Source organism: Magallana gigas, chromosome 4 (genome assembly GCF_963853765.1).
Source record: "Magallana gigas chromosome 4, xbMagGiga1.1, whole genome shotgun sequence".
Taxonomy (NCBI): Eukaryota; Metazoa; Mollusca; class Bivalvia; order Ostreida; family Ostreidae; genus Magallana; species Magallana gigas.
This window is the reverse complement of record NC_088856.1, coordinates 18,117,905-18,137,841: the sequence shown is the minus strand read 5'-3', so window position 1 is coordinate 18,137,841 and position 19,937 is coordinate 18,117,905. Positions and strand designations below refer to the sequence as shown.

At 34.4% G+C, this 19,937-nt stretch overlaps 1 protein-coding gene and 1 long non-coding RNA gene across 3 annotated transcripts; both read right to left on the bottom strand.

The window, feature by feature from the left end:
• Positions 1-1,159: 1,159 nt before the first annotated feature.
• LOC105344163 (uncharacterized) lies at positions 1,160-3,117 on the bottom strand. 2 transcript variants are annotated; one of them, XR_010712915.1, is made up of 5 exons: positions 2,867-3,107; positions 2,465-2,556; positions 1,925-2,037; positions 1,637-1,693; positions 1,160-1,480 (listed from the first exon to the last, which is right to left on the bottom strand). It is a non-coding gene; the product is annotated as an uncharacterized lncRNA (long non-coding RNA). The 2 variants fall into 2 exon arrangements; XR_010712914.1 differs by having other exon boundaries at positions 1,925-2,556; positions 2,867-3,117.
• Positions 3,118-3,135: 18 nt separating this feature from the next.
• LOC109619921 (uncharacterized) lies at positions 3,136-19,415 on the bottom strand. Its single transcript, XM_066083255.1, has 12 exons — positions 19,382-19,415; positions 18,990-19,018; positions 9,682-9,814; positions 9,439-9,519; positions 9,070-9,338; positions 7,705-7,848; positions 7,527-7,598; positions 6,868-6,954; positions 6,305-6,391; positions 6,058-6,195; positions 5,845-5,897; positions 3,136-3,753 (listed from the first exon to the last, which is right to left on the bottom strand). The coding sequence occupies exons 1-10, from the start codon at positions 19,413-19,415 to the stop codon at positions 6,073-6,075; spliced, it is 1,059 nt and encodes a 352-aa protein (XP_065939327.1). The 3' UTR covers positions 3,136-3,753; positions 5,845-5,897; positions 6,058-6,072.
• Positions 19,416-19,937: the final 522 nt, after the last annotated feature.

The following is a 19,937-nucleotide window of genomic DNA, read 5'->3' as shown; positions in this document are numbered from 1 at the left end:
CACTATTATTACTAATATTAGATATAGTGGTTTTAAGATATATCAAAATTTTATATGGATGTGGTCTATATAAGTGACATATGGGGCCCCAAAACTAGTACAGTTTTCATGAAAGCAAAATGTTGACATTTCCATAAAATAACTTATGCCATTGTTTAAAAACTTTAAAAAGTGTGTCAAATGAATATTATATAAAACCCACATAATAATATGAACACAATTAGTTATTCTTATCATTACAAAATATTAAATGATTTTACTTTCCCTTATAACACTCATATATCGCCCTTATATCCATATTAGGAGAAAAGTTTCAATCTGTAAAAAACATATATTAAAAGTGTAATAAAAATTTAACCAACATTGTCAATTTTCAGATATTAAGAATATAAACATTGATTACCATAATATTTTGAATGAGAACCAAAATTCATAATGTTGTGGAACATGTAAAAGAAAAAGGGTCTTAGTCCGAATCTTCTCTGTCAACTTTTTACTATGTACTGTATATTGCAATGAAAACAAAGTTAACAGTTAAAATTCATAGAATCAAATTATATTCTATTAATAATGCAGTCTTGTATTTGATATATTGTCAAAAAATGGAAAGAAAAATTTCATAGAATTATACTGTAACTGTAGGAGAGGAGGAATGCACTAGGTTCGAACCTAAGACCCTTCAGTGAGAACCAATTCTCTACAGGTTAACCCACAAGCTAATGCTAGTAGGAGGGTGGCAGTACTGAGCCTTTTATATACTTGACATACACACTATTACACTCTCCCACCTTTTCTTTTGAGATCTTTATCCCTTATAAATCGCACATAAGACTCAATTGGCCACTTCACGTGGGTTATTTTACTGGGCCCCAATAAAATAAAGGAGGAGGAATGAGTTAGGCTCGAACCTAGGATCCTTCAGTTTAAAAACACTCTACAGATTGATCTAAAGGGTTAACACACTAGCTTGTGCAAGAAGGTGTATGGCAGTACTGAGCCTATTATATAGTTACACGGACCTAACATACACACTATTACACTTCCAACAGTCCAACTTCCAATGATTCTGACATGCAATGAGAAAAGGTAAACAATCTTTAATTCTTAAGGGAATCATTAATTTTAATGAATATTTAAATAAAATTTAATAAATACAGAATAATATTACAAATCTATTAGTTACATAAATACATAATTACAAAACTTACATAAATATATTGGAGCGGACAATTTCCGCACCCGAATCAACACTCCCATCAACATAACATTTGCAATTCAAACATGAATATATTGGAGCGGACAATTACCGCATCCGAATCAACACTCCCATCAGCATTATTACAAATCTTACGTAAATATATAGAAACGGTAAGGCTTGAACACGCTGCAGTGGTTTTGCTTCATTTAGTGTAGACCCCACTCTCACAGATCTCTGTTTGGCGCCCATCAATGTTGATCTTGACAGACCGACCCCCAGTCACTGCAGCAAACACTAAAAAAGAAGTATAAATTGTGTAGATATAACATGTTTTCGAAAATGATAATCCTATAGCATTATGGTAAAGAAATTACATGTTATCAGCACGTCTTTCATTGAAAAGAGTATTACAGTTTATCTATTTATAATGATGAATACCTCAGCATCTCTAATTAGTGCTATAACTCCATCCAGTGGATTGTTCTGCTGTCATTCCTGTTAAATTATCAAGTGCAATATGTAAGAGAATTATGGAAAAAAACTATCTACTGAAGTATTTAAGAGTATTCACACACAACTGATAATGATAATTATATTTCATCATCAATAATTTCACTGCCTTAGCTTTGTCAACAGTTCTATTATAGTGACCCAAATTGTGGCAGTGGCGTTTTTCTAAGAAAGGGAGCCACCTCCAAATTACGACTGGGTGGTAGTTTTATGTACCTTTGAGGATTATTATGGACGTCAAGCACCTTTATTATCTAAGTGGCATTTCATCATGTGCATAAGCACAATAAACGGACAAAACTGGTTTGTATCAGCATGCTGTGGAGTGCCTGGAGAAAAAAATAGTTGCAATATCAATGCAATGTACTCAAACAATTCATTTCTTAATTGATGTAAATTGATGAAAACTAATAAGCACGCGTCCTATTTCTACCAATAGCCAACACCCTATACTATAATTGTAATGGTAATCTCTTTGTGTTCAGTGTTTGACCATTGAACCAGTCTGGTGTGTTTGTTTTGTCTCCTGTTCCACGTACGGTCAAAGTGCTGCCTAAATTAGAAACTTATAACAATTGTTAGTTAACGATTTACATTTAATTAACTAATTAATCAACAAGAAACAACTGAAATGGCAAAGCAGTCAAAGGGTCCTTTTTGAATAGCTCTATCAAATGGGATCATCTTGATTTTCATGCAAACATTAAAATAGATAAAATTTGAATTCCATAAGAAATAGAGTCCATTCTAGCTTACAGCTTGTCAGAGGCTCATCAAATTCAAGTTGTGGAGCAGGACCTTTTCTGGGATGGTCTCAGAAACTAGTTCCGGGCCTTGATTGGTGCTGGCTGAAAGGTTGAACATTTTTTTGATTGAGGTCCTTATAATATACATATCAGCAGTACCAGGCTTAAAATATAGAGACACAAAACTTGTTGACATAAATCAATGATTTGTCTATAATCATTATTATTAAATTTTCATGATGTTTAAAAGTAACATGGATGCAAAGACAGGGAAGATATTTACTACGACTTCATTATTAATTAAATAATGCGCATCTACTTTTTTTGAAAATTATCTGTTAAAATGCATGCCTTAGACAGATGATCAGTCTTAAAAAAAATCTTAAATGCTACAGTTGGATATAATTCTTACCACAAAGACATCAGGACTCCTGAGATGAATTCATTAAGATGTATGTGACTTATGCATGTGTTAAGTACACATCATAGTGACAGCTACTGCAATTGTTAGGATTTTCATCCAGTCCAGAGTTTTGGATTTCATGCAGTTTTGTTCAGATCGATTTGTAAAAATCAGTTCTCCTGCTCTCTCATCATGGAGTGGTCTTGATATCATATTCATGTATCATAACAATTGTATGTTGGGAGCTCTCATGATTAAGGGTTAATTAAGCCATTATTCCATTATTCAGCATTCGAACACCCTTGTATCCACTTGAAAGGACATCACATACAACGAGTAGAACAGAATTCTGTTCTTGAAGTTGGAGGAGGTTTGGAGGCTTTACTGATGACATCGGTGGTTTAATAGAGGCGATACTGAAGACATTGATTTTATCCTCAAATGTTTTTATCAATAGTTGAATTTTTAATTAATAATTAACCAGGCGCATGTGTGATATATTTCAATCAACAGTGTTTCATTAAACACTGTTTTATTTGAAGTCAAAATTTTTTACACGGAGTCCATCCGGAAATCTGTTGATTCAAATAATTTCAATCTGCAAGTGTTCCCTTGTTCAGTGTTGGTTTCAGTTGCTGCTTCAAAATTAAAGTTGATCTTCATTCCATCTCAATCTCAAGCTTTTGTTTGGAGCTGAATTCAACATGGCAGTTTGATGTAAAATTTTGTTCTCAACATATTTCTCCGGTATGATAAGATAAAATCGCTATTGAATTCATCGATTTTTCATCAACATAAGAAATGCAGCAAAAAAAAATATAATTATTTTCACTTAATGTTCTATATCACACATGCACCGTTGATTTTATAATGATTGTTTTTAATCCTCCCGAAATCTGAAATTAAAAAAATGGAAAAAGCATACAAACAACTGTTATTCAAATAATCTAACGTAGAGCATTTTTTCCATAAAAGGTCTGTCTCAGTCTTTTTGGCAAAAGAAACCTTTAAACGAAATCATAAAAAACGTGAACATGTACCTGTTTTGTCGTTGTCTTGTCAACTAAATTAAAAAGTTATTATGAGCTAAAATATTTAATTTACCAAAACAACATTAATAAGGATGATATTTGTTTGGAGTCCAATATGTACCCAAAAGCTTGTGAAGCCTTAATTAAGCATAATAAATTAAGAAACTAAACATGAATTAAATCTATCAATTCTGATCGAATGGACAAGGCTCACATCTGGTGCTAACAGGAGAACCAACGCAATTAATTCCATTGAAAGAATCCACTTTGGATAAAGGAAACTGGGCCTGTCCAACTGACAGAGGCCATTGCTGAACAAGGAAAATAAATCCAAGGGTGGTTTGATCTAAACATTTTCGTATTGGTCAAGTCCTATAGGAGTTCCTACAAGTCCTGCACATTACCAAGGTAAGCACAACATGCTCAAAGAGATAAATCTTAAGTGCTACAGGCTGAGCACAATAAGATGAACCTGTGTGTATCAAGATAAGCACAGGGATATGTACCATAATTATTTGCTCTAGGATGATATACATCCAATGTGTCACAGGATGAGCACCAATAAAGGAACTATAATTTTTTTTTTTGGATGAGTAACTTGTTTGCTCAGGATGGTCACAAGAAGATGTATTCTATGTGCTACAGGATGCCTGCTCTATTATAGAACTTAAGTACTCGCAAGTCAGCCTCTGTCCACTGCTGCCTTCGTGAACTTTGGTAAAATGCTTTCTAGCTAAAACTCTGCCAAGTCAGACCCTGTACCTCTGTCTAAGACAGGCAGCAGTGTTGCTCCTGTTACATGCTATTAAGGTTATCACAAATCGGTGTTAGCTAAAGGGTACCACAGCTGAAGCTGTCTATACCTTGTTGGTCAGGAGGGGGTTAACATAGACATAGTTCCACCTGTATTGCTTTTCCCAATCCCTTCAAAAGTCTAAAAAATCTAATACGCATTGACAATTCAGGTACGGTAATGTCATTGGTTCATATGGCTGGTGCTATTCTACAACTCTGTCGGTACATATCGTGATAGTGTGTACGAATGATAGGACAGGACAGCAACAAATGCTACAACCTATGGAGGAAAGACTTAAACCTTGGTTTGCCAACCAGTAGTCAGAACAATGTACCGTACTGTGGTTTCATCATTATTCGTTGAATATCAATTTTGGTCGATTTCGTCATGAAGTTGATCGACGGAACCAAATGTTTATTGTAGTGCAATTTTTATTAAGATTTTGCATCGATAGGACCATTGGCCACGAATTTACTTCTCATTGAAACCGTGATTTTTATTGAATCCACCAAAATGAATGGCCACGAATATAAATGAAACCAGAGTAATTGCCCTATTATAATTCTGATTCTGTGACAAGTGTGTTGACCTTCAAGTATATGTAATCAAGTGGCGTGGGACACAGTGATCAGACAGGTTAGCTTCTCAAAGACTCAGACGAGCTGGCTATATGAATGAAAATCAAATAGTGCCGTAATTAGACAGAGCTTGATCTGCTTGTATGCATCCCATGGAGTTGACGATGCTACGGATTGTACATGTCTCGCCAGGGGGTAATATGTAGAAGTCTGCGAGGCAAATTACTTTGCGAGCAAGACAATAAACCCCACCTCTACCCTTACACATACAATGTCGATAGGCATTGCAGGCCATGCAGGCATTGTGTTGCCTGGATATGAGTTTCCGTGGACTTAAGGAGTCACAATCTAATTACTATGACTTTAACCTGCCATGAGCATTGAGTGGGCGTGATTGACTAGGATTAAGGCATCTACCATTAGCAATTCAAACAAATTATATATATATATATATATATATACATATATTTTTTTTTGGGGGGGGGTGATAGATAAAGTTTTAATGGTGATGGTAATAAAAAATCGAGCTCATCAGAGCTCATGATTGTACTTTGATTTCATTGCTAAGAAACAATTCCTTACCCTGATGTGCAGCAGAAGAGACGTTTAAAAAAACGTCTTATTCTCTTCATCCTCTGAAAACAAAATCAAATGTTAAATATTAATTTCAAAAATCATTTCCAAAACTGTGCACTGTGTATTATTAGAATCATACATGTATCACTAAATTGATGTGAAACTATTATAGTAATATGAATAATAGAATTGAATATATATAGCGAAGTAATGATGTACCCCAACACGTTTTGGTTAATTCTCTATTTCAGTGTTGGCGTTGAACGAGATATCGTCCATGGCTTTGTCATCTTGTCTCACTTCTTCATTTTCTCTCCTCTCCTCTTGCCATGCTGCCTGTTCGTCATCGTCTACCTCCTGGTCATGATAAAGAAGAAATGCTAGTACCCGGCATCTGATGTCTATTTTTTTGTATCAGGATAAAGGTATATGACTGTTGCTTACATACCAAAGTAAAATTAAATACCTCTATAAAATATGGATCTGGAGGCGACGTGCAGAGGCAACAGCAGCACAGGTCCATTCCCAACACCTTGCATATGGTCCAGCAACCCTAAGCACAAAACACAACAATGGTGCACCATACATAAACATAATTAACAGCTGGAGTCAGGTATTCCTGACTACCTCTTTAATTTTATCTGTAGATATGAGAGATTTTTTTTTAAGTTTTTTTTCTTTGTGAAAAAAAGGGACATAATTATACATGTATCACTTTGCATCAGTGGATAAGCTGGTTGGTCACGTGGTGCGAAGATCAAGTCTATTCCAATAAATATCTAGGGAACTTTGGTTAGATACTGATAGACATAACTTTATATCTATTTGTATATATTGACTTATTACATGAACACATTTCACCTGTCCGCTAAGTATCTTATAAAACAGTTTACACTTTTTCAAATTCGCCACATGCTAGGGGAGATATATATATATATATATATATATATATATATATATATATATATATATATATATATATATATATATATATATATAATTTGTCATTACTTTAAAATTTTAACATACCGGTTCTTCTTGTGGGGGTTGGTCCGAGTAGGTTCTGTGGACCCCGTACCGGACATCATCCGTATCTAGGTGCCACTCTCTGTTTTCCTGTTAAAAGAATTTTTGGTGAAAGCGATTTGATATTTTTTTTCAGAAATTTACCATTCTTTATTTCATTCAGCCAATATTTCATTTGTTTATTAATCAACATTGTGGTTTTATTTGCATTTGTGCATAGGCATCAGTGGATTAAGATGTTAAAATGTTGACGTAATAATTTCAAAAATACTTAGGTCAGGAAATTAGGATGCACAAGTTAAATGTTGAGAGTTAGCTAAAGATAACGTTGCTTTTTTTTTAGTATTAAGAGAGTTCGCTAGCTGTGGCCATTTATACACAGTATTGATCTCCTTTTAAGAAGATCTACACTACAGCCAACTGCTTTGGCCGTAGTGTATATGTAAAAATATTGAAAATGCCCAGATTTAAAAGGTAAAATATAAAGATTTTTTCTTTCTCCAAATATAAGTTTGCCTAAACAAACCACAGCTTGGAATTAGAGGTAAATCTGATGGGTAATGTGTTGACCATCCAGCCACCTTAAACTCCGCGGTAATCCAATTTATACAACAAATGTTAAAACAGACAATATTTTTAATAAAAACCGAAAGTCAACATACTGCTATCTGGCCCACAGTCTGCTGGTGTCGGAAATGTGACCTGTGCTGGTCGCCTCGTTTTGGTGTGAATTTCTGTAACGAAAAAAAACCCAGTAAACTGAATTATGAAAAAAATTTAATTGGTTTAAACATTTTGTTAAGGCAGTTAAAATAAATGACTGTTGTTATCAATACTTACAATGTCTTCTTGAAGGCCGGCCTCTACATTTTTCAGGAGGTCTTTCCCGGGGGAGGCGGCTTCTGGCTCTTCTTTTTTATTTTTAGACTCGACCACCATGCAGGATTTTGGGGGCACATCGTCTTCCTCTTTTTTCTTTGAGTCCTTTTCATAGTTTGACAAGTGTATACATGTGTTTAAGGAGAGTTGAATTTAGCGAAAAAGCCATTTTAAGATTTTGACTAAAACGTATAAAATGTATGTGTGGTGTCGGTTTTTACAGTTTTACAGGCACGTAGCATGCCCCCCTCCCCCCCCCCCCCCCACTTTATCTCTCAGCAAAAAGTGTTCTTAAATTGACTATAAAAAGTGAACTAACATGGAGTTACCCCCCCCCCCCCCCCTCCCCATTTTTGGTAAGCATGTAAAAAATTAAAGTGAAAGCAAGGAAATTAGCCTTGAAATTAGAAACTGAAGTTATATATACAGGAACAATTCACTCGGCGCAACCGCCCCTCCCACGGATAAGGATTTGAAATCACGATTTTTGAAAAATGTAAATTTCCTTGTTTTTCCTCTTTTTTTTTTGCTTTAAATTTTACTCGATAAGTCTGCCCCCCTCCCCAACTCCCCAAAACGATGGTACCTGCCTGTTTTATATTGACATCCTTCTTTTTAAAAAGTAATATTAAACTGATCTTAAAAAGTAAGTATAATCAACTAAATTATTGCTAATGTTCATCAGTACGTAATAGATAAAAGAAACAGCCAAATCGTATGTTATGGGAATTTGAGTCGTAATTATTTCGTACAGACCGTGATTTTTCTAAGGTCGCTGAAGATTTCGAACAATCGACAAACCTGTCAATTTCTATACAGAGCAATGAACTACAGTCAATATCGGTAAGAAATAGAGGTGTGTGTATGGGAATTTTCTTTTTTGCGTACCATGTGTGTTTATTTTACAATCTTCCTGTTGCCCTTCGAGGCCTCTTAATTTGTTCTGAATTTAAAGTGATTTGAGTATATTGCCCCCTCCCCCTTTCAAAAAATAAACTAAAATCGTTCATTATTTTGCAGCCATAATATTTTGAACTCCGGGTTTAATATTTTACAGGGGGTTCAATGTATTGCAGGTACATAATTTTGCATACTATTTTGAACCGGAATTCAATATTTTGCGGTATCAAAATATCATATATGACAATGGTATACATGTGTGGTTTGTTGGATATCATGAATTAGTTTAAAGCAAGTAAAATATAAAATCTTTACTAGTTTAGACTCAAAATAAGAATTTATGTTAAATAGTTTAGTACTAAGAAGTCTAAGAAGCCTAAGAAGAAGACTCGCCTTTTTTCATCATAATGGCTGCTCGATTCTTACCTTCTCTCTGACATTAAGGGTCACGCTCTTGTTCCTTGTAACCATACCAATATTTACAGGACGTACTTCGAGAAAATCGCTTTGTACATTCTTCTTTTCGGTCTTTAGTTTAACTGCAAGAATTCCCTTTATGGGCATTTCTTTCGGTTGTGTTCCGTCCTCACCCCCCTTTTTACCGACGGTTCCACATTCTCCCTCGCTTGATTCACCAAGCTCATAACTAGCGGTGGAGCCAGCACTTTCCTCCCCAGTGATTTCATTGTCTTTTGCTAAATATACATTATAGTTAATAAGTTGTTTTTTTTTAATTCCTAATTATTAAAAACTCTATGCAAAGTGAAGACCAAACTTTTTTTAATGAAAGCTTACCTGTTTTGCTCTCATCATCGCTTAGAACTTCTACACAGGTGACGTAACTATCATCTCCTGATGAGAGTTGATGATCATCTCCTATGGCATATTAATATGAAATATAGGATCAAAAGAACCACTATACATGTACTTAAATTTAAAATTTGTTAATCAAGACATGAACCATAAAGTTTGAATTGATGAAATATATTGTCTAATTGCTCTTTATCGCGTCGTTTAGGATGTGTTCTGCCTTCTTACCTTCCTCAATCACTGCCTCCTTGCAATTATCTTTATTTTCCTCTACGCCTCCATTTTCTTCCCACTTGTCATCCTCCTTGCTTGTCACTTCTCCGTTGCCGGGTTCTCTGCTTATCTCATTGACTTCTTCATCCTAACAATTGCAAAACTAAGTTCACATAAACACACAACCGTTTTTCTAATAATGGTTGATGATGTAACCATTCCAAATGATTTATGTCAAGACTGATTGTATGAGCTAATGGGTTTGTGCCACATTGTTTGTGCCATACATTATTTGTGCCACATTGTTTGTGCCACATTGTTTGTGCCACACATTGTCTGTGCCACACCTTGTTTGTGCCACATTGTTTGTGCCACACATTGTTTGTGCCACACATTGTCTGTGCCACACCTTGTTTGTGCCACATTGTTTGTGCCACACATTGTTTGTGCCACACATTGTTTGTGCCATATTGTTTGTACCACACATTGGACAAACCATATTGTTTGTACCACATTGTTTGTCCCACATCGTTTTGCCACACCTTGTTTGTGCCTCATTGTTTGTGCCACATTGTTTGTGCCTCATTGTTTGTGCCACATTGTTTGTGCCACACATTGTTTGTCCCACATTGTTTGTGCCACACATTGTTTGTGCCTCATTGTTTGTGCCACATTGTTTGTGCCACATTGTTTGTGCCACACATTGTTTGTGCCACATTGTTTGTGCCACATTGTTTGTGCCACACATTGTTTGTGCCACACCTTGTTTGTGCCTCATTGTTTGTGCCACACATTGTTTGTGCCTCATTGTTTGTGCCACATTGTTTATGCCACATTGTTTGTGCCACATTGTTTGTGCCACACATTGTTTGTGCCACACATTGTTTGTGCCACATTGTTTGTGTCACACATTGTTTGTGCCTCATTGTTTGTGCCACATTGTTTGTGCCACATTGTTTGTGCCACACATTGTTTGTGCCACATTGTTTGTACCATAAATTATAGCTTTGTTAAGGAGACTGGATGGTCAGGAAAACTTATCATTAGATCTACTTTAATTTTTATATACATAATATTACCATTTTTTAATAAGGAAAAAGCCATACATGTATATCTTATCTTTTAAATTTGTTTATCTTTTTGTTCTTCTTGTTAAGGAGACCAAAATAGTCTTAAAATAGCGAGGACCATCGAGACCTCTTAATGTAATTTTATAAATCCACCTATATATATTTCCTTTACTTATACTGTGATTGCATATTCCACAAATAAATTTTAATTTTTCTGTAATGACATTGTTTCTCTAAAAGAATTTCACAAAACATATCCTTGTTTCCCATTAATATTTTTAAAAAAAAAAGTACTTTGAGCAACATTCGAATTCCCGACCCCCTTGCAAACCACGGTTTTTGATTTGATAAAGCTTATGCATATTAGGCTCTGCATGAGCTTGCTTCGACATTTTTCACAAATTGTATCCTATATTTATTCTCGGACAAAATTTTCCGTTGAATTATTATGTAACCCCTCTCCCTTCCGCACCCACTCTCCACACTACTAACGAAATTGGAATTATGTTGTTATTCGCCAAGACATGTCATTAACTAGAAAGTGACACCCCTATTTATAAAGATTAGAGCATAAGAAAAAAGTTCTTACCATTTCTGAATATCTGTAGTTGCTCTATAAACAAAGCTTTTATGACGTCACACAATTAATTATGTCACACAACGAATAACGTCATAATGTCTAAAAAAAATTCATTGAATATACTAGTAAATATTTGGCCTTTTTGGTATGCTTTTAAAAAACTACAATGTGATTTTTTTTAATTAAACTTAAATTTCCTAAAATAGTATAGACCAATCCACGCTTTATAAAAGTTATGTCCCTTGGCTGCCATCTTTGGATGAAAACCCATAGATTTCTCACAGTAGCCTTTGTAGTTTAAAGGTTTATAACTTTGTCATTTGAAATCAAAAATACGTCTCCGTTCTGTATTTTGATTGCCCCAAGATGGGGCAACACATATTGAAGGAATGAATTAATTTCCAAAAGATTTCATCACAGGCAGAGGCGGATCCAGCAATTTGGAAAAGGGGGGGTCAAAATCAATACGTGCAAAATTCATTATTTGTCAATAAACAAGGCCTTTTGAACGTTTTCCGTGCGTAAGTTTAATAAACATTTATCTCGCCAATATCTATTTCATATCTATTTTAATATCAGAGTGCACTGCATTATTGAGCGTTTTGGTAAATGTAATGAAGTTTTGCATAATTTCTAGCCTAAAAAAAAACAAGTCTCCAGAAATGAGAACGTGCGTCTATGTTTAATAGAAATAAACACTAAGAAACAAAAGATAATTTAGACTAATTACGACAAGCTATTTTAAAAATTTTATTTTTTTTTTGTATTGTGGACTATTTATCGATTTTAATTTCTATCAATTGCCTTCTTAAATAAAGGTCTAAATGATAGGATATGACAAAAAATGGGGATAGTTAATCTGCTGATTTTGAATTGATGTGTAATACAATTGTACAAGCAATAGTCGTCCCAGGGAACTTGATGTGACCTCTGTAATGGGTGCGCTACATCATCCGGCACTGGAACAGATGCGATCATATTCAGGAAAGTTTTGAAAAGTTGTGTATTTTCATAATGGTTTACATATTAACCCCTTAGTACGGGGTATTTTTGTAAAATAATTTCCGATTTTTTGAAACAAAACAAAAAAGGCTTTCTTTTGTGTTTCATGTGGGTATGAAGGTAGCTAGCATTCCAGAAAAATAGCATTTCCCGCATAAGCGAGTCATGTAATTTTCGAATGAAACGATGTAAAACTTTTCTATCATAATTATATAAGTTAATTAACTAAACAATACATTTGAAAGCATGCATGTACTCCTACTTGAAGGTCGTTTTACTCGATGGCTTGTCAGTTCAATTTGTATGAACTATAATCGATTTTATTTTAGAAATAGAGCAGAAAATACATTTTAGATGTTATTATAAATCTGTATAAATTTAGCGATACTGCTTAAGTTTACGCAATTATTTTTTTTATTTCCCACATGTTTACTCATGGCAGTGAACACCGGACGCTGAAGGAGAGTACTTTTTTCGATAAAAAGATCGTTAGGGTTTTTTCATATAAGAAATACATGTAAATTACGGTACGTCGTAAGAAATTTATTTGAGATAATTACAGTATTATATTATAAATGGGAAAAATTGCCTTTAAATGGGCATTACAAGTTTAAAAAAGAAAATGCATATGTCCCAGAGAAAGGGAGGGGGTTCCGACCCCGGACCCCCCCCCCCCCCCTCTGGATCCGCCAATGACAGGACACCCAAATAATTGGCTGCATAAAGAAGAAAAAGGTTGGTTTTTCATTTGACCTTTGAGTTGACCCCGCAAAGGGAAACAACTTTTGCAAAGTATGGATTCAACTTAGTTGCAACACATTTCGTATCCAAAGGCACCGGGGTTCAGACAATGAACAGTAAATAGTTTGTGATTCTTATTTTGATGCCCTCACCCTATTTGTGACATTAACGCAAATATATTTACATTCACTTCCCCCTATTAAATTGCATTGATTTATTTGAGTGATATTTACGCATAATTGTACACTGAAGACCCAATCCCTAAATCTTGTGCGCATGATACATTCAATTTTCCTTTAAACAGTCTTTCTCGAGGAACATGTCTGACTCTCCTCGCGACTTCAAATCGGATCACGACCTGATATTAAGCTTACGCTGATCAATAATTCATTGATGTAAATATATTTTATCAGTTTATGAGTTATAGTGGCGTCGAAAGCAAATTGAAAGTTGGGGGGGGGGGGGGGCTAACTTGATCATCAGAGATCTTGACAAGCAAAAAAAAAAGAAAAAATATACCCAAAATACTTTATTCCCAAAATCATGAAAATCCTAATCCGTGTGTGTTGGGGGGGGGGGGTCAAAAGTAAATTCATCAAATTACAGAATGAAAAATAAAATTAATTAATAATAATTGAAGTGCACTATTTGTGTCAGCATAATTCGACTGTTCCAACGGCTCTTCCGTAAATTGTGCAATACTCGCTGAATATTTAACAATAAATCATTCTTGCGGAATAATTGTTCAAAAACGTAAATGTGAGAATTGAATCATTATTTTTTTTTAAGATGTGGTCTCATAGGTGATACGGTGTGTGCAAACAATTTTCCGTAACGCGTTATTAAATTTGTATGCACACACCATTGCATTTATGAGACCACATCTATAAAAAAAAAATAACGATTCAAATTTTAATGGTTAATTATCTCTACTGCCATTGTATAGCGCTATCCACTCGCCCACAACGCACACTCGATAAAAAAAACCCACACCAAACAAAACGCAATTTTGAAGTAGTCTGCGATGTAACAAGTACATTTATGTAGCATACCGGTATTCCATCGAAACGTGTAGTTTTTATCAGTGAATTTAAGTATCAAATTAATAACTTGATCCTATCTGAGTTGTTTTTTAGCTTGTTCAGGTTTTTTTTTATAACTTCATCTCGAAACCAAACTTTTTATATGCCCCGGCAATTTATAACTACTTCATATATTTAAACAGTCTTATAAAAGTATCACATTATATAGTTTTTACATTCGATTTCCATCAACGCTGAATGATAAATGATAGAATTAGATATACATGTATGTAGATATGTAAGTATGTTACATATGTCCGTCAACTTTATAGTATGGGACAACTCTATATTTTGAGGTTCATCCTATCGTAATAAACAGTAAAATCAAGAACAATTTCATCTAGTTGTTTATCTCGAAAGTTGTCACCAAACAGCGTACAGTAATGAGTTTGAGTAATAGCTACGGATCTCTTAGTTATAAGTTCGTGTCCAGCTGAGCCTTTTATTATTTTTTCGCTTTTCAAAATTTTTTAAACATTTTTTGTGGTCAAATATTGTTAAATTTTAAAATTCTAAAACGTTGAAAGTATTTTGATTATTATAATCTTTTATCCATAATTTCAGTTTCGACAGGTGTGGTATAAAACTTTAGAACCAAAATGAGAGCTTCGACTTTCGGTAACACGAAACCATTTTTTCTTAAAACATGTGAAAACTGACGCTGGTTTCATTAAGGAATAAGGAATCATTCTTTTAGCATTATGAGGTGATAATTCCGGTCGGGACGTGATCAAATCCAATACAACCAGAAGTCTCTCATAATAAATTATTTTTGCAAGTTTTTTTTGTAATTAGTAACAATATTAATATTAACATAGATTTTTATATATAACGCGTTCATTAATTAAACAGAAAATCCGTTTTTATCTGTTTTGAACGATGAAAGCGATTACACAGATGTAAGCAAATTAAGACATTTTAAGCTTTATTTACTGCGGAACACGTGTAACAAGAAATAAAAAAAACTCATTTGAGAGGAAATGTACCCCAAAAACTAACAAAGCATCTCAATTATTATATGATTTTCAAATTGGAACAGGGTGTAAAGAGAATATACAAGTAAAACTTGCAATATATACATATATAAAGACTGTGTTGCAATTCTTCGGAGTAAATTTACTCCGACACAAGACAACACCTTTACAAAGTCGAAACCTTAAAAGTATACAGATCACTATTGTTTTGTAGTTCTAGGGGGGGGGGGGGTTAATTTATATCATCACTAGACAACATCTTTACAATCTCGAAGGCAAGCTTTATAACTAAACAGAAATTGACTGTGCTGCAATTGCAATTTTTTTTTTTGGGGGGGGGGGGGGGGGGTTAAGGACTTACCCCAACACAAGACTACACCTTCGCAAAGTCGAAGCCATAAAAATATGCAGAAAATGACTGTGTTCCAATTATTTAGCCTAAGGGTAAATTCACTATGACACATGACCACACCTTAACAAAGTCGAACCATAAAAATAATCAGATAATGACTGTTGAAATTGCTTACGGTAAATTTGAAAGTGGGCGCTTAAGATGTACATTCGGCAGGAATCTGGGCGCTCAGGGAGAGTGAAAATTTCATCAATTAATTTTGAATATTTTTCGAATTAAAACCGTTATTTGGTTTCTGTTGGATATGAAATGAGTGGAAAAGTATTTGAAATGCAAAAGGTTTTATCATAATATGGGTCTAAATACAGCAACACGATGCAATTCGTGCAAAATCCTACTTATTTACAACTGTTTTTAAATGATTGTGTTGTCTCTGGGTCTTCTCTCCACAAATTTGAAACGTGTAAAGATAACATAGTTTAACATTAAAAATGTCGCTTTTTAAAAAAAGATGGAGAGATGACCCAGAGATGACTAATTATGTCCTTTTTCAAATTATTTTTTGAAGGATAAAAAACAAAGTCCATCGATATGACAATGTTGATCCAAACAGTACTTTATAGAGCATTTGACAAGTCTCGCATGGCTCAGTGGTTTCGTCCTGGATTACTGAATACAAAAGTTTTCAGTGTTTCAGTGTTTTGGGTTCAAATCTAACTGGTGGTCTTTTTTTTTTTTTAAATTTCAACTTTTTTGTTTTAAATGTTTGTTATTATAACATGATGTTGAATTATAATATGCCGGTATATTTTAATTTGTTGTTATTGATTTCTAGATCTGCTGAATGAACACTATTTTCTTTTCTTATAACTAGCTTTTTCAGGCACGTAGCATCGGCCCCCCCCCCCCCCCCCCCCCCCACTTTTTTGGGAGTAGGTAAAAAATTGATATGTAAATAAGGAAATGAGGAGTGAAATTAAAGTTGTCAGTACGCCAGCCCCCCCCCCCCCCCCCCCCCGGATCAGGATTTTGAAGATTTTGGGAAACTTAATTTTTTTTTTGGCTTGTCAAGATTTTTTTGATGAGTCTGCCCCCCCCCCCCCCCCCCACTTTCAAAAAGCTACGTGCCTGTTTTTTAGGATATACAAAATATAACTTCACTAAAATATGTTTGCATTAGCATTTCCAACTAGTTATCGCTTTACCTGTCATTGCCATTTTTTGAAAGCTTGTGAGTTTTTTAATAACCGGAATAGCCATGTACATGTACTTCGACTCTCAACATAATATATTTTTGTTGAAACCTGTACATAGCCTTTCGGGGTTATAGACATTTAAATCCCAATTGATTCGTGTCGAGGATTCCTGCAAACTTACAATCTTGTGCGCTCACTTTCTTTACCTCGATACAAAACGTCACCTTTACAAAGTCAAAGCCATATAAACTATACTCATCACGATTGTTTTACAGTTCGGGGGGGGGGGGGGGGGGTAAATTTCCCCCAAACACAGTACACTAGAAAACATCATTATACATGTATTACCAGAGTTCTTGAAATCTTTCGGTCCTGTCGGCAAGACCGATAAAAATAACCAAGGACCAATTACTTGAGGTTGCCCGTCAGTCCAAATGACAGGTATATTTGGACAGAGTAACTAGCAAAAATATAACTAATTTTCGTACAAAAGCAACAGAAATATGATGAAAACCCTAGCCTCTGTGTAATTACTGAGGAGATTTGAACGCATACGATAAATCTAGAAGAGTTTTTCGCAGGTTTCTTCGCTGTCTCTAGACTTATCATACATTTTCGGAACACCTCAGTAATTATTACTTCTGTTGCTATCGATATGTTTGACGAGTATTTCGTACATATTGATACGGTGTGTTTATAACTGCAGCTAACAGATGTAGTAAGACAATAGGAATAAGTTTTTCTATCATTTTCTAACCTAGATTTTGTCAGAAATCATGAGAAAATTGGAGAACTTGTTAAAAACATAGCGTGAACTGAGGGCCCTATTTAAATCCAAGATGGCAAGTGTTGTCCCGGTACGTTTTTTCAATGTACATGTACATTGCATACACCGAAACAGGGTTTTCAGTGAATATTTTTATTGCAATACACAGAAAAACACACACAAAAATCCAATGTAATTATTATAATTTTTTTTGGGAAATAATAAGTGATTAATAATATAAACTGATAAATAAGAATGTTATCAGGTGCCAGAATGTGAAAGTTAGGAGAAATCAGATCAATTAAGGTAAAAATGAGAGAAATAAGAAGGCAAATATACATGTACATGTAGTTTTTTCATCTTTCTATTGAAAATGTTTGGACTGACAGAAATCAGTCTGAACTGACAAACTTCTGATATTTGTCAGTCCAAATGACTGACAGTGAAAAAAAGAGTTCAAGAACTCTGATGTATTCAACGCTGTTACCTACATTTGCCATCAAACAATTAAAACAATCTTTTGAAAAACACCTTATTACTATCAGTTAGTGTCTCGTAGTTATAAGATTTTTATCATCATAGGATCAGGATATTTTTCTCGTCACTGAAAAATTATTTTGACATTAATGACGAATGTAAAACGTCTTTTATTTTCACTGGTTCTTAATGAGTAGTGCTTAATTAATGTAAACCGAGTCTTATTTAACAATATGCTTCGAAACAAGGAAAAGTATAAAATACTTACCATTGTGTGTTTATAAAATGGCTGATTATGACGTCACTATGAATGCGTCATAGAGACTTACATTTCGGAACTCTCTTACCCTACACTGGAACCACTTCAGTTTTCGCTTAAATAAGAGGGGTTATGAGTAGATGTAGAACTATGACGCGGGAGATAACTCTGTTCTCCCCTTTTGGCAAAGGAGAACATTTAAAAAAAAAAATTAAATAAAAGTAAATATCGTCGGAACCGGTGGGCGCTGGGTAGGTTGGGTGGGCTTTCTCTTCTTCTTTTTTTTTTTTGCAAAGTTAGACATAACCGTACTGGTAATGATAACCCCCTTTTTTGCTTGTCAAAATGTCTTATGTCTAGGCCCCCCCCCTCCCCCACGTTCAATTTGCAATTTGCTTCCGAGGCCACTAAATATGGATATATTGGTTATAAGAGATTTATATCATAAGAATAAAGATAATGCTTTTCATAAAGTAAACAATTTATAATTTGATTGAGTAGCAGAAGAGTTTTCATTAATTTACACGTTTGTCGTATATGATCATGTAAAGCATATTTTATTGATCGTTTTCGTTGATTTCAGGTATAGTTGTGGTTTTTAGCAAGATTAGAAATCCTAAGCTGCATCACCCAAAGCTCTATGCATGAAAAACTGAACCTTATTAATTTGAAAACGATTGACTGGTGACATGTTTTTTTTTTAATCTCTATTTTTATCATGTCGTATGCTTCTCTCTTAATGAACTATTAAGCAATATTTCCTGTAAACTCTTCATATTATGGATAAAAGAACCTATTGTCATTCAGCATGAAAATGTACTTACAGTTGTTTCAGTGATGATACATGTAATTCCTCACAATAAATATCATGGCTTCTACACTTAATGCATGTCGGCTGCCGTTGTGTGACATCATCAAGTAAGTCACTTGGCGCGATAATTTGAATTTGCATTCAGTACATGTATTATGTGTATGAAGCAAGTATAAACTAGTTACTATTTAGATTAAAGTGTTAAAATACCTTGATCCCTTATACATCGCCTGTAGATGTGTTTTTCAATTTATTCTGAATGTGAGATATTAGAGTCAGTGTTGATAAATTTATGAAGTTCCACCCCATTGATTTATTCATAATTTTATGTTATTCCTGTCAGGATCCGGTTGTATCAACGGTTCATTAACCCTTTCGCTGCCACGTCAAAAAAGACGTTATTACGCTTCAGTGCCAAGCATGACGTTATCAAATTCATGTTTTGACGTAACAATCTGATACAACGCGCCGTACCATTTTTTAGCGTTGCGGGATGCAGTTTTGTGTTTAATCAATAATTTCTAATGTTATTATCGAAAACAATGGCTTTTTATCTTTTTCTCTGTCATTTCAAATAAGACGTTACGCCATTCTTTTTTTTTCTTTCTTTTTAAGCGTCGCCAAATGAAAAAGAAATGTAAAGAAAACCACGTCTTTCAAAAAATATGAATTACTTCATTAATGATGCATGTTCCCAATCTTTAACAAATACGTGCAGTTTTTAAAATAATCACGTTCTTATCCTGTCAATCTTAATTATAATCCACGCATACATGTGAATTTTTTATCATTGAAATTACATGTAGTTCTATAAGATATAATGCATATATCTCTTATTTCTTTGTTTGCACATATATGAGACATAAATTTCACGATAAAAAAGCTATCTTATTCCTGAGAGAGAGAGAGAGAGAGAGAGAGAGAGAGAGAGAGAGAGAGAGAGAGAGAGAGAGAGAGAGAG